The sequence below is a fragment of the Daktulosphaira vitifoliae genome, unplaced genomic scaffold (genome assembly GCF_025091365.1).
Source record: "Daktulosphaira vitifoliae isolate Bord-2020 unplaced genomic scaffold, ASM2509136v1 Scaffold_1, whole genome shotgun sequence".
Lineage (NCBI taxonomy): Eukaryota > Metazoa > Arthropoda > Insecta > Hemiptera > Phylloxeridae > Daktulosphaira > Daktulosphaira vitifoliae.
Window position 1 is genome coordinate 87,157,495 of NW_026099572.1, and position 15,566 is coordinate 87,173,060.

At 25.5% G+C, this 15,566-nt stretch overlaps 3 protein-coding genes and 1 non-coding gene across 5 annotated transcripts; all 4 read left to right on the plus strand.

The window, feature by feature from the left end:
* The first annotated feature begins 59 nt into the window (after window positions 1-59).
* Trnam-cau (transfer RNA methionine (anticodon CAU)) lies at window positions 60-132 on the plus strand. Its single transcript has one exon. It is a non-coding gene; the product is annotated as a tRNA-Met (tRNA).
* Window positions 133-1,642: 1,510 nt separating this feature from the next.
* On the plus strand, window positions 1,643-2,197 carry LOC126896507 (uncharacterized). Its single transcript, XM_050669361.1, has one exon. The coding sequence runs from the start codon at window positions 1,643-1,645 to the stop codon at window positions 2,195-2,197; it is 555 nt and encodes a 184-aa protein (XP_050525318.1).
* A 988-nt stretch (window positions 2,198-3,185) lies between these two features.
* LOC126909793 (caspase-1-like) lies at window positions 3,186-6,815 on the plus strand. The gene is made up of 4 exons (XM_050692220.1): window positions 3,186-3,615; window positions 4,490-4,740; window positions 5,797-6,096; window positions 6,161-6,815. The coding sequence occupies exons 1-4, from the start codon at window positions 3,530-3,532 to the stop codon at window positions 6,400-6,402; spliced, it is 879 nt and encodes a 292-aa protein (XP_050548177.1). The 5' UTR covers window positions 3,186-3,529; the 3' UTR covers window positions 6,403-6,815.
* A 1,229-nt stretch (window positions 6,816-8,044) lies between these two features.
* LOC126909774 (caspase-1-like) lies at window positions 8,045-15,137 on the plus strand. Of its 2 annotated transcripts, none has more exons than XM_050692212.1 (5): window positions 8,045-8,693; window positions 8,754-8,855; window positions 9,522-9,794; window positions 13,322-13,618; window positions 13,770-15,137. In XM_050692212.1, the coding sequence occupies exons 2-5, from the start codon at window positions 8,840-8,842 to the stop codon at window positions 14,006-14,008; spliced, it is 825 nt and encodes a 274-aa protein (XP_050548169.1). In that variant the 5' UTR covers window positions 8,045-8,693; window positions 8,754-8,839; the 3' UTR covers window positions 14,009-15,137. The 2 variants fall into 2 exon arrangements, with proteins under 2 accessions (XP_050548169.1, XP_050548162.1); XM_050692205.1 differs by having other exon boundaries at window positions 8,049-8,693; window positions 9,538-9,794; window positions 13,770-14,486.
* Window positions 15,138-15,566: the final 429 nt, after the last annotated feature.

Consider the following 15,566-nt stretch of genomic DNA (forward strand, 5'->3'; position numbering starts at 1 on the left):
CAATTTATTTAAATTACTGTAATGTATTCAAGTGGTCTTTTTTTTTCTCTGATTTCAAGGCCTCGGTAGCGCAGTAGGCAGCGCGTAAGTCTCATAATCTTAAGGTCGTGAGTTCGATCCTCACCCGGGGCAGAATTTTTTTGTATTTATTGAGTTAATGATCGTTTTAGACTTTGTAAGGCATAGAACATTAATTGGGCAATATTTACATAATTTAATCAAAATATTACATCAGACGTAGAAATATCATTTTTAATATTAATAAACTTAACTTAAACTTGGTTAACCAAAATCTTTTAATGCTAATATTTTAAAAAGTAATGTCACAAAGCTGGTTATTGACTATATAAAATTTTATTTTAATCACTATTCTTTACTTTAAACAAATAATAGGTTCTATTTTTTTTTTCATTTCAATAAAAATCATAGTAATCATTTCTAATTAACTTTTGGTGTTTAAAATGATTCCAAAAATTACATAATCTACTATATTCTTATTTATATCCTGATTAAGATAAAGTATATCGAATGAAAAAGGGATATAACTATTATTTCTCATAAAAAAATTGTGTTGATCCATACAATAAGTTATAGTATTATAAAAATGTAAAAAATAAAATCGAGAATTTTCACACAAAAATAGCGTTTGGTAGCCATTTTTACCATGAAGATAAAATAAAGTCCGAAATTTTATTTTTCCATAATGAAGTTTATTACATTAGCTTTAATTTAAAATATATATAAAAGTATCAGACTTTCTGAAACGCTTTCAAAAAGTAAGTTGAAAAAGTTAATTTTTTGTGAAAAAGTTAATAAGTTATTAATTTTTGAGGGTAATATCTTCGACTAGATACGATTTGTGATCTTTCGACGTATTGTTGAAAGAAATCGGTTCGGTGAGAGCTGAGAAAAAGTGGTAACAGACACAAAAAAAAAATACATCATAGTAAAACTAATACTTTCTCAGCTTCGCATCGAAGCTAAAATAAAGTTTCTACCTCTATATAACATGAAGGATGAATAAAAGAAATACTTCATCAGCGGATCGTAGCTAGGATGACGGGATGATCGCACCCCCTATTAAAATTAATTAAAAGAAAAAAATAAATTGTATATTCTTAATTCTTCATTTTTATTAAAAATGCAAATTTTTAAATAGTAAATATTTATAATACAGCATGGCTTTCGTCCTGGTCGCTCATCCTCCTCCTGTAATCTTGTATTCACCAACTATATTTTTAATGCTTTCCAAAATCAATTACAAGTAGATGTTATATACAATGATTTCAGTAAAGCATTTGACTATGTGGATCATACGATCCTTATTACTGTTCTTAGACAATATGGTTTTGGTGATCCACTTCTATCTTGGATTAGTTCCTATATTTGTGACCGATACCAATGGGTAAAAGTATTCGGCGTTAAGTCTAATGTATTTTTAGCGTCTTCTGGTGTCCCCCAGGGAGGTCATTTGTCCCCTATTATATTTTCCTAATTCTTAAACTGTGTGCATAAAGTTTTGCACCATTGTCGTTTTCTTTGTTTTGCCAACGACATCAAACTATTTATGCGTGTAAGCTCAATTGATGACTGTTTGAAATTACAGGATGATCTTAATAGATTTTCTGAATGATTCAATTCTATGGGATTGTCACTTAATTTAACCAAATGCAAGGTCTTTACGTATCATGGAACAAAACATCCTGTTGAGTTTCACTATAGTATTACTGAAGTAAATATCTCGTGTGAATTAAACTCTATTACAAATCTAGGCTTTAAGTTTAGTTATAATCTTGATCCTATGCTTAATATTGATAATGTTTGCTGTAAAGCATTTAAAGCGTCAGGTTTTATTATGCGTTTGGCTAAAGATTTCAAGCAAGGACTTTCACTTAAAGTACTATTCTGTTCTATAGTCAGACCTATTCTGGAATATGATAGTGTAGTGTGGGATCCTTATACTGCCTTGGGCTCGCTACAGCTTGAGCGAGTTCAGCGAAAGTTCCTACGCTTTGTCAGCTACTCGCTCAACTTAGTCTGTCCTAATCACGATTATGCCCCTGTCTCGAATTTGCTTGGCCTATCCTCATTAGCTGAGCGTAGACGCAATGCTGGAATTAATATCCTAATTGGTTTATTGAATGGCAATATTGATTCGCTGAGCCTATTGTCTCTCATATGTTTCAGAGTACCTTAGCGAGCAACAAGAAATAATGCTCCATTTGTTGTCTCCCACTACCTAACTAATTATGCAAAAAATGAGCCACTTAGGCGTCTTATGTCTAATGCCAATGTTGACCCTAATTTTTCATTTTAATTTTTGTACTTTTCTTTATATTTAATAATTAATATCGTTTTAATTTTGTACTTCCATCTTTACGTTTAATAATTCATTTACATATTTTTAGTATATATCTTTGTCTATGTTACGATTACCTAATTTATGTACTTGTATTATTTGTAAAAGAGCTTCTGCCCGTGAAATTATAAAATAAATAAATAAATAATACATTTGTCGTGTGCGAACATTTGAGCTGTTACCCTCAGTATATGCGGGTACGTATGCACATACAAGCAGTGTTTGAATAATCGGCAGCGTCGTCCATACGGTAAAATATTAGTATGTTACTATATTAGGAAATTTATTTTTAGAATTAATTGCTTGTCGTTATCGGTTGTTATAATAATATATTCATTATTTTTTTTTTGCGACCTTTAAAATAATAATATGTGTATTGTGTTTTATTTTATAATATTTAATTTGACAATTTTTTATACCTATGATTATTTTTTATTGCGACCTTTAAAATAATAATATGTGTATTGTGTTTTATTTTATTATATTTAATTTGACAATTTTTTATACCTATGACTAGCGTTGTTATATTTGAAGTTTTATCCCCACCATCAGCACCCACAAGCCACCAATGTATTTTATTATTGATAAATTGAAAAAAATATGTAACTAAAAGGAGAAAAATCTCATTATTTTTATTTTTCAATTATCTGAGTGTTCAATGAGAAAAGAATCATTCAGTAAATTTCTATGGTATGTCAACGATATGAGTATTACTTTAGTGTAAACAATATCGTTGTCCATTTATGATAAAACTAAATGGGTTAGAACCTAGAGTAATGGGTTAATCTATGGGTTAGAATCAGCAAAAGCAAAGCAAGGAGGTCCTGTTTTTTTTTGTTTATCATTATTATGTGGTTAAATTTGATTATAACCCTCAGAGAGGGTAAAACTTTCTATCTACCAGTTGCTTAATAATCTCTCACATTAACAGGGTTAAACACAAGATAGTATAATCATAGTTTAGATAAGATTTTATATATTTTGTGGTATATCATTTATTTATTAGAAATATCATTAACATACGTTAAAGTTTATATCAACGTTTTTAGTAATTTTTCTTTAATATTTTGTAAATTGTTATTGTTTTCTAAATGCTGATAAATAATATATAATTATGTTAATTTAATATTTTTTGAAAATTATTGATGCTTTAGTAAGAAAACATATTCAATGGAAGATTCTACTGATGGCATTATTAGTAGTAAAAATAAATTAGATAAAACTAAAGGAATTGAAAACATTTCTTTTAAATACAAGTGTGTATATTTTGTATCATTATTTAACAGAATTATTATTGTAATGAGATTTTATTGTATCAAAATTGTTCAATAAGTACGAAAATGATTTCTCTATTTACATATTTATTGAACATTCTGTTGTAATTGAATTTATAGTTAAAAAAAAAAATAAGTTGTATTATGTTATAAATTAATGAAGTAAGAATTTTCTCACAATATTTTGTAACAAAACTTTTTGTACACCCTGGTCATACTTCTAACTATAAAAATGACTTAAATTCTACTAGCTTATTGTAATGAAATTCCATAATGAATAATATACTACATTATCATTGTTCAATCTAGATCCAATAAATTAATAATTTTTTATGGTTATAAAATTATAAAATTAATTAATTGAAAAGATTAAGAATATCATCTTGATTGATTATTTTGTTATAAATTATAAATTAAAAAGTGATTATGGATTGCTCTAAGTAGAAATTTTTAAATAGAATTATCTTTAAGAACACAACTTCAAATTTGGGAATAATCAATGATTTCTTCTAGTAATTTAAGTAGTTAATGTGATGGCTTTGTAGGAGAATAGCATTTTATTTTTACTTTTAATAAAAAATATGTTAGAGATATAAATTTATTATATGGCAAAATACAACTTTATATTTAATCATTATTTTTTATACATACTATTAGGGGAATAAATGTTCCATCAAACAAAAAATTAGTCCTCGTCTAAAAAATGTAGAAAATTATACATTTATTTTATAAAAAAAAGATTTAGGATGGGAAAAAATAATTTAGTATCACCAAAATTTTTATTGTAACTATGATTATGCTTCTATGTATTTATAGTTTTTATTATAATATTGTAAGATTAATTATTTTTGCTTAGTGATATTCGTGATTTTGGTGATAATTCTCATAAACTATCTATGAATCCACAAAATAATTGGTATCATAAAAAAAATAAACAACTAAACAGAGCTTTAATATTTAATCATGCAAAATTTACAAATGAAAAGAAAAGGAATGGTACAGATGTTGATTGCATAAAATTACAAGTAACATTAGCTAATCTTGGTTTCAAAACTAAAGTGTATCATGATAAGACATTGGACCAAATTCAAAAAATTTCTGATAAATGTAATTTGTAAACTATATAATAAATAAATCAAATTTTAAGTTGTGATCAAAATAAAAAAATTTTTTTTGGCTTCAGCAGTTTGAAAATTTAACATTTAAAAATATTTGTTCACAATAATCTTCTCATTGAAAACAAAAAAAAATGCTTAAATTATAAATTAAATTAAATGTTATTATATATTAATTAAATATATATATTTAGTCAGTTGTATGACTGACTTAATGGCTAAAATTTCTTCCTCAATTTTTGAAACTGTTTCATGTTTAAAAGTTCACAATATCATTGTTAACAATTATGTATAAAATTTAGAAGCACTTATATATTATATTAGTATCCCTAGTATAAATTTATTTGATATACTAAGTGTTCTACCAGATATTGACATGTTTTATAACTTGATTAAATTTTTTCATTACTTTTTTTAGATAATTTTACCGTTATAGATTATGTTAAAAGCTTTTTTTTTATATTATTTGTTTCTAATAAGAAAAGAAATTTTATTTTTATTCTCAAAATACCCATTTTTAATTCTTTTTTTACAAAAAAATTTGATGGTTCGATTACACTTTTGGATAAGTTCTTGTTGAGTTGAAGTATTATAATACATAGAATGTGTATGTAGCATAGGTAGAGTATGCATTATAATTATGTACTAGTAAAAGCTGTAAATACCTGTGTGTCCTCACTTTATATATTAAATAAAATGCTTGGAACTCGACAAGTGCTTATCCTAAAGTTGTTATAGAGCAATAAAATTGATTGTAAGAAAAGAGCTAAAAATGAATATTTTGAAAAAAAAAATTAGCTTGCAATATTTGTTAGATCAAAAGTTATTAAAGATGTCAATGCTGGTGGGACATTCTATATATTTATTTAAGTAATGATATTTAAATGAATAATTGAACTCAATTTTTTTGTTTTTACTATATTACAAAGAATTTAAGACAATATTAATAATAATTTATGTAAATCAAAAACAGCAAAGAAATAAACCCCTTATGTTATTAATTTTTATTGTTTACTATTTATTTATTTATAAAAATAATTATTTTCAGGGAGCAGTTTTGATTTTTCAGATTATGATTGTATAGTTATTGTTATACTAAGTCATGGTTCTAATGGGCATATTTATGCAAAAGATAGAATTTATGACCCAAAAAATGTTTTTTGGGACAAATTTTCTGAAGATAGATGTCCCAGTTTATTAGGCAAACCAAAAATATTTTTTATACAAGCATGTCAAGGAATTTTAATAGACCAAGGAGTTGAGTTATGCACACAAGTAGATGGAGTAAGATGTACATTTCCAATACATTTAAGCGCTGACTTTTTTATTGCATATTCTTCAGTTCCTGGTTAGTCCAAAATATTTTTAATATAAATTATATTTACCTATACATATATTTACATTAATTTTAGGGTATTATTCATGGCGAAATGAGTGTAAAGGAAGTTGGTTTATAACTGAACTATGTAGTGCATTAGAAACTTATGGTTTTGAAAAAGATATTAATTTTATACTAACCTATGTTGTTCAAAGGGTAGCAATTTATTATGAATCAAACAATATGCAAGAAAATCTGTATAAAAATAAACAAACTCCATGTATTACAAGTACACTAACTAAGCTGTTTATTTTTTCATTTGAAAATTTATCATGAAGTTGAAACCTGAACCAAAACTCTCATAACAGGAAAAAAAATTAAATTTTAAAGAGATTGTGAAGATCCTGGTACAATTTTTTTCATATTCTGAATGAGAAAATTTTTTTTTGAGTTATTACAGATTTGATCTAGGAGTGTGATAAATATTTTTAGACTAATTATTAGTTAAATAATAGGTCTAAAAACTATGTATTAAAAATACATGGATTTTATGTTTTTTTATTATGTGATACTTGACTATAATTTAATTTTTTTATAAGTACAATTTTTAATAATTAACATTTGCATGTATTTAAGTCTTTTAAAACTTTTCATATTATTCTTTTTAAGCACTATCAATTTTTTTTTGCAATTGATACATATTTATGTTTAAATGTTTGTTTATTGAAATGAATATTCATACATTTTTATTTGTGTTTTTATTTTCATTGTTAACATTAGTTAAAAAGGTAAGTTTATTATTTGTATTTATTGAAAATAATTCTCATAAAATTGTATAAAAAAAATAATTATTTTAGCTTTGATGCAAAGCTGAGAAGTTATTTTGTGTTATTTTTAAAACCAAATTATAAGTATAAGAAATACAATTTTTTAATCCTTTAAATGAGATGTATTATTTTTTTAAAAAGAGTTTAGGATTATTTCAAGTTTAAATATCTGTTGGTAAGAATTAATAGGTGCTCGGTATTGTGAGCACCTAATAGTATTCTTTGAGTTACTTTGAAGGGTCTCAAGTATGTGTAACTTTGTTGTAGGAGTGTAGAAATATTTTTTAAACTAATTCCCCCAATACCATAATCTCTGTTACAGCACTCTAATAAGTTTTTAAGTCAATAAAAATTTGTACTGGGCTGATATTTGGAATAACTCATCAAAACTTTTTAAAATTTATATAATCCTTGGGCTTTAGTTATAATCTACTATTATAAGAAATACTATACATTTTTTCTAATAACTTTTGAATTTAAGAAAAATGTTGTAATGGTCAATTTTTGTTAGCTTAGATGCAAAGCTGAGGTGTTAATTTTATTATGATGTATTTTTTTTTTTACCACTTTTTTTTAACTCTCACTGGACGGATTTTGATGAACAATATGTCAATTATCACATATTGTATCTAATCGAAGACATTATTCTCAAAAATTGAAAAAAATTCCTTGTTCCTTGTAAATGTAGAAAATGTCTCAAAATTAGTGTTTTGAGTCTCAATTATAAATAGTAGTATTGGGATAGTTCACATTAAATAATGCCAAAAGAAAAACAAACGAGCTTAGTTCGTTTGCAAAATTTTGTTTCGGAATTTGGCAAAGATATAATTTCAACCAATAATAAAGTGCTAATTTGTAAATCTTGTAAAAGAAAAATATCAAGTGAAAGACGTTTCAGTGTAACTCAACAAATCTACTCAAATGTTTCAAAACCTAATTATTTACATTTTAATAATCTTATTATTATGATTGAAAATTAGAAAAAGGATAAAATTTTGAAGATTACTAAAATGTTTCAAATTGTGTTGATTTATACTTTTGATTTTTACTTGTTTATAATTTTTACTAAAAAGTTATTGTTTATAATAAAAAACTATTAATTTTACATATTTTTTGCTCTTTCAAAATATGCTCATTTTAGATTTTTAGTATAGGCGTCGAGTGAAGTATGGTAGGGTTAAGTCCCTCCCAAACTTTACAAATTAGGCTTCTAAAAATTAAGCAAAATTATATGCATTGTCATTGTTAAAACTATTTTTGGAGAGGGAATATTAAGTTTAGCCTCTCTCTCCAAAATTTGATCATTCTACGCTCATGCTTTTAGTGCATATTTGAATCCTTTTTTTTTAGTTTTTTAGTGCATGAACTTACGACCCCTGATAATAACTTATAAGTGCGATAACAAATTGAGTTTGTATTATAGAACGTAGAAAAAGTTTTTTTGGAAGAAGAAAAATTATGTTTTATATTATTAATATTATTAAAAATATTATGCGAGTATACTAATCAATCGATCTGTATACCTCTAAGTGAAAGATTTTTTTAAATGGTAACACTGGTACTATGAGCTCTTATCGTTGATTACCTATGCTATTGTGATTCTAAACGAAATATTCAAACAAAATCATATTATTCTTTTGTTTTTAGATTAATTTTTTGTAAATTCTTTTACATTCTAGAATTTTAATTGAATTTTTTTAAGTAATTATAATTTTAATCCAAAAAAATATCATTTTTTGTTTATTTAATACAATTTCGAATAATATTTGTTAGAATGGAAAAAAATGTCGTTAAGAACAAGTATATATATAAATTTTTATTTCATTATTTTTATCATTTAATAAAAAAAAAATTTTTTAGACAAGAAAATGGTGACGTTACTACAACTACCTGTTGTACACAGACTACACAAATTGACGGTTTGAGTCAAGGTACTGATACTGGCGATGCATTTGGTAATATGTAAGTCACTATTACATTACTTTTTTGTTTTTGTTATTTGTTAACAGAAAAACAAATATTTTTATAATCTGATTAAAATGATGAAAACAATAATTTATCAGCTTATAAAAACAAAAAAAATCATGTTTAAATTAATTACATTCTATTTCAATTATTTATATATGTATTTCTAACTGTTTTAATAAATTTACAAACTAGCAAGTTTTATTTATTTTACTCAATGTAATTTATTTTAATTCGCTGTATTATTTTTAGTGACCTATTAAAATCAATATTACCATCTTTATCTCATGAAATTTTTATAACCGAAATTATTGGGGGACGTTTGGTTAAAATGTAATTGTGAGAAAATTATGGCAACTTCAATTATTAAAATAAAGTCTTGTTTAGCAAACAAAGCTGCTGGTTAATTAGTTTTAAACTTATAACAGTTAGTGTCAGATACTGCCATAACATTTTTTCATCCAAACTAAGTTAATTTTAATTTTTTCTTTATCTCTATTTAATAGTATTAATAATAACAATAATATAGGAATGAGTACTGTATTATTGGACTAAACTATATAAAGTATAGCCAGGATTTAATTCTGAGAATGCCTCTAGGTATTAGTATTAATATATAACACAAAATTTAAGTTGTACAATTTAAATTTTTTTAAATATTAGATCATTTAACTTACAGCTTTAAAAGCACTCCTCGCCAAGGTGTTGGAATTAGTTCAACTGATAAAGATGCTTGGTATTATAACATGCGTCATAAACATAGGGGCAAAGCTATCATTTTTAATCATGAAAACTTTAAAGTTGGTGGACTAAAATCTAGATCTGGTACTGGAGTTGATTGCTTTAATTTAGAAAATACTCTGAAGAATCTTGGTTTTGAAGTTACACTTTATTTGGATTCAACGTTAGATGATCTTGACAACGCAGTTGAACATTGTAAGTTTAAATAATACTAACAATTTCTATAATTTTATACTCCATATATTATATCAATAATTTGTATACTCCATACAAATTATTTTTATTACAAAAAAAAAAATGTTAATATAAAATTTTTTTGAAATTCTTTTTTAACTGAATAACTTGTTATTTTATTATTTATAAAAATAATTAATAGTAGTTACTTATGGATTAGTAAGATAAGAGTAGTGTAATTTTGGTGTGATCCATTGGTCTAATACATAAATGAGTTTAATGTTATTTTTAGCAAAAATGAGTTAAGGCATTGAGAAACATTGGAAACAGAACTTTCTTATAAATTATTGTTGATTTCAAATCAATAATAATATCTTTTCTATTTCCTATCGTTTATAAGAGAAATTTTTTAAATTAATAATAAGTAAAAAATTACAAAAAAATTTTTTTTTATTTTTTTCAAATAATTAATTTTAATTTTTAATACTTTTTATTAATGCTTTTCCCTGTGTATAGAGGATAAGAATACTTCCACAGCCCCTCTGCCAGTTGTAAGAGGTGACTAATGAGGTTGCGTCAGGTCAACAGCCTGTGTAAAATTTTTGTTTAATAGTATGATGAGGTGTCCTGAACAAAACTTGGGCGGATTGTTCCATCTCGGATATACGCGGGGACAACAGGTAAGAGGAAATAAAGTAGTTAAAAAGGGAGAAGGCCTAAAGATTAAAGTGTTTGATACCAGCTGGACAACTTGTGCGGTAGCTGTTTCACCAGTCATGTGTACAGGTCTACTCAACGCTTGTATTGTAGGGACATCACAGTATTGTATGATCGTGCTGTGGTTAATACTTATTTTAGAAAGAGCGAAGAACATTATATAACTTATAAGAGTGGGAGGAATAGATCACAGATTGATTATTTTATGTGGAAGAGAAAAAGTGTAAAGCGAGTAAAAAATTGTAAAGTTATACCAGGCGAGAGTGTAACTACACAACATAGACTGATGATAATGGAGGTGTGGTGTACCAGAAAGAGAATATACAAAAATAGAAGGAACACAAGGGAAAATCGAAAATTCGGTGGTGGAAATTGAAAGGGGAAAATCAAAAAGAGTAGAATGCCAGGAAACATAAAAACGTGGTGGTGGGGTGAGGACGTTAAAAAAATCATTGAAAGTAAGAAATAGTAATTCAAAGTATGGCAGAAGAACAAATTGAGAGAAGAATGGATAGAGTATAAACACATGTGTAAAGAAGCCAAGTGCGCAGTTAGGGCGAAGTTTAAAAAGTATAAGTTGTATGATAGGCTAGGAACAAAAGAAGGCAAGAAAGAAATCTATAGACTTCCAAAGTAAGAGAGAAAAGGTCTAAAGATTATCATTATATAAGGTCTATAAAAAGTGTTGATAATAAGGTACTCTCGAGTGATGATGACGTGTAAAAAAGGTGGAAAGAGTAATTTAAAAAATTACTGAATGAGGAGTACCCAAAAGAGACATTAGAGAATATCTCATAGAATGAGAGACTGGTAGATTTAATGAGTGATAAAGAGGTATGGGAGACTGTGGCATCAATGAAAAAGAATAAAGCAGTAGGATCAGATGAAGTGCCAGTAGAAGTATGGAAAAAATTAGGCGGAGTTGGCATAAGGTGGTTGAAGGAACTTTTAAATAAAATCATATTAGATGGGAAAATTCCAAATGAATAGAGGAATAAGTTTGTGGTGCCGATATTTAAAGGTAAAGGTGACACACAGAAGTGTGAAAATTATAGAGGCATAAAGCTTATGAGTCATACTATGAAAATTTGGGAAAAGGTAATAGATAAGAGAATAAGAACTGAGTCATAGGTATCTAAAAACCAGTTTGGATTTATGCCTGGTATGTCAACAATGAAGCCATTATTTTGTGTGAGGCAACTAATAGAAAAGTTTAGGGAAAAAAAGAAAAAGTTATATATGGTATTTAGAGATTCGGAGAAAGCGTATGATAAAGTACCGAGAGATGTTCTAAAGTGGGCATTGATGAGAAAAGGAGTCCCGAAAAAGTACATTAATATAGTAGAAGATATGTATGATGGCACTTTACCTGAGTAAAAAGCGTAGGAGGAGTAACAGAAGGTTTTTCGAGTAAGACTAGAAGTGCACCAAGGTTCTGCTTTAGGCCCTTACTTATTCTTTATAATGATAGATGAAACTACTAGAAAAATACAAGGAGAGGTGCCATGGTGCATGTTGTTTGCTGACGATATAGTGTTAATAGGAGAAAGCGTTTGGCGTCATATGAGATAAAAGAATTCCAATGAGGCTAAAAGGTAAATTCTACAAAATTGTAGTGAGTTCAGCTATGATGTATGGTTCAGAGTGTTAGGCCGTTGATAAGAAAGTAAAACAGAGAATGAGTGTAGTAGAGATGAAAATGCTTAGTTGGATGAGTGAAGTAACTAGAGAAGATAGGATAAAGAACTAGCATATAAGAAAAAGTATAGGTGTAGGGTCAGTTGTGGATAAGATAAGAGAAAATAGACTTAAGTTGTTTGGTCATATTATGAGGAGAGAAGAATCGGAAGCTGTAAGAACAATTATAGAAATGAATGTTGAAGGAAGAAGAGGTAGAGGAAGTCCAAAAAAGAGATGGAGGGATGCTATTGAATACAATATGAGGACAGCTGATGTGAGCATAGTTAATGTGAGAGATCGTGTCAAGTGAAAGTTTTGTAGATGACTCCAAGTAGTTGGGATTAAGGCGAGGAAGAAGAAGAAGGTTTCAGTATATGTTAAGCTCTAATGATGGTAACATAGTTTCTGAACTATGTATATATGAAATTTTAGTATTTTTTGTTGCAATTTAAGTTAAATATTTTTAATACTATTTAATTTTAAATTAATGTTTTAAATATTTTTAGATAAAGTTTATCATTAAAATATATCAATTATATTAATGAACATAGTCAAATTTTATTAATATAGAAAAATTTTGTTTTTATTTTTTCCTTTGATGTGTTGTTGAATTTCATTTTTATCTAATTTTTTTAATAATTCAGTATTTAAGATCTCAAATTTTCAATTGCAATATCTTTTAAAATGCTAGGATTTAATAGAATTGATTACAAAGATTTCTATTAAAATGATTTATTATGATGTAAATGCAAGAAAATAATGATTTACTGTCAATAGTAAATATATAAAATCCTGATCACGTATCAATCTAAACAATAAAATTATTTAACTCTTCATAAAATTTTCTATTTAATGATGTTAATTTTAAATTTATAAAATAAATTGTAATATTTTGGATCGACATTTTTTATCAATTATTAATAACTACTAAAAAACAAAATCAATTATAATTTGAAAAAAAAAACTTGATAATTTTTTTTATATGTTATTACTTATTTTCTACTTATTAGTATTTATCTCCTAACTAAAAGCCATAAAAAAGTCTAATTACAGTTTTAAAATCAGAACAAAAAATTAGTTGAGACATTTTATTTCACTTAAATTGATATACCTGTTAAAGTTTTTGTATAGTAAATTTTTGTTTTTTTCAGGGGCTAACCAGGATTATTCTGATTATGATTGTTTTTTGATGGCTATACTATCTCATGGTGAACAAGGAATAATTTATGCAAAAGATGCGCCATACAAACCTGAAGATAAACTGTGGGGACGATTTACTGGAGACAAATGTATTACATTAGCTGGTAAACCTAAATTATTTTTTATTCAAGCCTGTCAGGGTGATAGATTAGATGGTGGAGTTTTATTAAGAACTCAAGTTGATGGGAGTCAATCATTTAGAATTCCAGTTTATGCCGATTTTTTGATTGCATATTCAACAATTCCTGGTAAGATTATTGTTTAGTTTTGACTTAATTGTTATGAATATAATGAAAAAGCTATTTTAAATCTCAATTAAATATTATTCAATGCAGTTTATTTTATAATTATTTTAACTGCTATTAAGCTATTGATATTATAATGATAAGTTTTTTACAGGTTTTTATTCTTGGCGAAATACTCAAAAAGGATCATGGTTTATGCAATCTCTTTGTGAAGCTTTAAACAAATATGGTTATTCACTTGACCTTTTAACATTATTGACTTTTGTCAATCGTCAAGTATCGACAGACTATGAATCTAATGTTCCTGGTAATTCTTTAATGCATCAACAAAAACAAATACCTTGTATTACGTCTATGTTAACTAGATTAGTGAAATTTGAAAGAAACGACTGAATTTTCTTATTGTTATTATTTACCATTTTTGGAATTTATACAACAAATAGTATATTTAACTTTTAATATAGGAATAAGTAAATTTTCTAACAGCAAAATTTGTATGCCAAAAGCATTTTATTTTTTGTATATTAATGTAAGGATATAATATTATTGTAGTTACTATTAATTATAACTATAAATATTAAGGCTTATTTTATTTTTAAAGGGAATCTCATGATTTTATACAGATATTATTGTAAAGTGTAATCATATTAAAATAGAAGACTTTACCTAAATGAACTCTTGTGATCAATATGTTGCTATAAGTATAATACCAATTTTATACTAACTTCTTAAACATTGCTTAATAACAAATCGATTAAACAGTGATTATGAATATTGATTTTTACTTAGTATGGATTTTTAACTAGTATGCCTTTTTAAGTATACTAATTATCTACTAATATAGTATTGGATATTTTTCATTTATTAATAAAACTATAAATTCTCAATGGTAACTTGTTGTTTTAATTGATTTTTAAAAATATTTTTGACTCTGAAGTTTTAACTACTATTATTAATAATATTAGAAAATTAAGTAAAATATTAGATTTTAGCTTTTTTAATTAAAAAAAATAATTTTAATTTTTGTGACCAATACTTAAGAAACAATAATGAGGAAGCTTAAAACTTTTAAATAAACTGTTTAATAGTTCAACAGTTAATACAGTATCTTACAATTTGATTTATTTAAAGAAAATTTGATAATGTAATATAAACAAAGCTGCAGGGTTATTAATTATTTTTCTATTAATTTTGTATCTGAAAAAAAATAATTCACAAATTTTTAATCTTAAGTTATGATTTAAACACAAAAAAAATTGGTGAAATACTTATTGCGTAATTTTATGGATTATGTCTAGACTTTTATATAGTAATTTGTCAAAAAATATATATATTAATATATAACTGGCTATAGTTACATACATTTTTTTCTTTAAGAATAGTGTTTATTTCCATTTTAATATTTTATTTTTTCTATATTGAAAAGTTTTTCATTTAAAATTAAATGTCTTGGAAATATTCAATATTTGGATTTTATTTTAGTACTTTGAACCAAAACAGTAAGCAACATAAAAATACTTAAAAAATTTATATCTACATTTATAACTTTTTTTTCAATATGTTTCATTTAATTTTTTGCAGTTTAAATGAATTAAAATCAATAGATAATATATTTTTTTATCAAAATTAATTTTTGAAAAAATGAAAACTTATTTTATAATGTTCAAACATATTTTTTTGCTCATCTAAATTATTTTATTCTAAATTTTTTATAAGTTAAAAAATATATATATTTGATTATAATTTTTGTATATCATTTTTAATGTAACTAATAAAAATAATTATAAATTGTGTCATGTTAAATGTATCAATTATTTTTAATATTAGTAATCTTAATAAAGATTTTTTTTAAAATATTTTTTGTCTATAGTTCATACCTTTTTGTTTCTGTACCATATACGTAATAAATTTACATAAACATCAATATAATTTCTAATTGATAATGTTAGTA

Coding starts and splice junctions, on each gene's coding strand:
- LOC126896507 (XM_050669361.1), top strand. CDS start 1,643: ATGGGATTGTCACTTAATTTAACCAAATGCAAGGTCTTTACGTATCAT.
- LOC126909793 (XM_050692220.1), top strand. CDS start 3,530: ATGGAAGATTCTACTGATGGCATTATTAGTAGTAAAAATAAATTAGAT. Junction 3,616..4,489: donor AACATTTCTTTTAAATACAA/GTGTGTATATTT, acceptor ATTTTTGCTTAG/TGATATTCGTGATTTTGGTG. Junction 6,097..6,160: donor TGCATATTCTTCAGTTCCTG/GTTAGTCCAAAA, acceptor CATTAATTTTAG/GGTATTATTCATGGCGAAAT.
- LOC126909774 (XM_050692205.1), top strand. CDS start 8,668: ATGGAAAAAAATGTCGTTAAGAACAA. Junction 8,856..9,537: donor GGCGATGCATTTGGTAATAT/GTAAGTCACTAT, acceptor TTTAACTTACAG/CTTTAAAAGCACTCCTCGCC. Junction 13,619..13,769: donor TGCATATTCAACAATTCCTG/GTAAGATTATTG, acceptor AGTTTTTTACAG/GTTTTTATTCTTGGCGAAAT.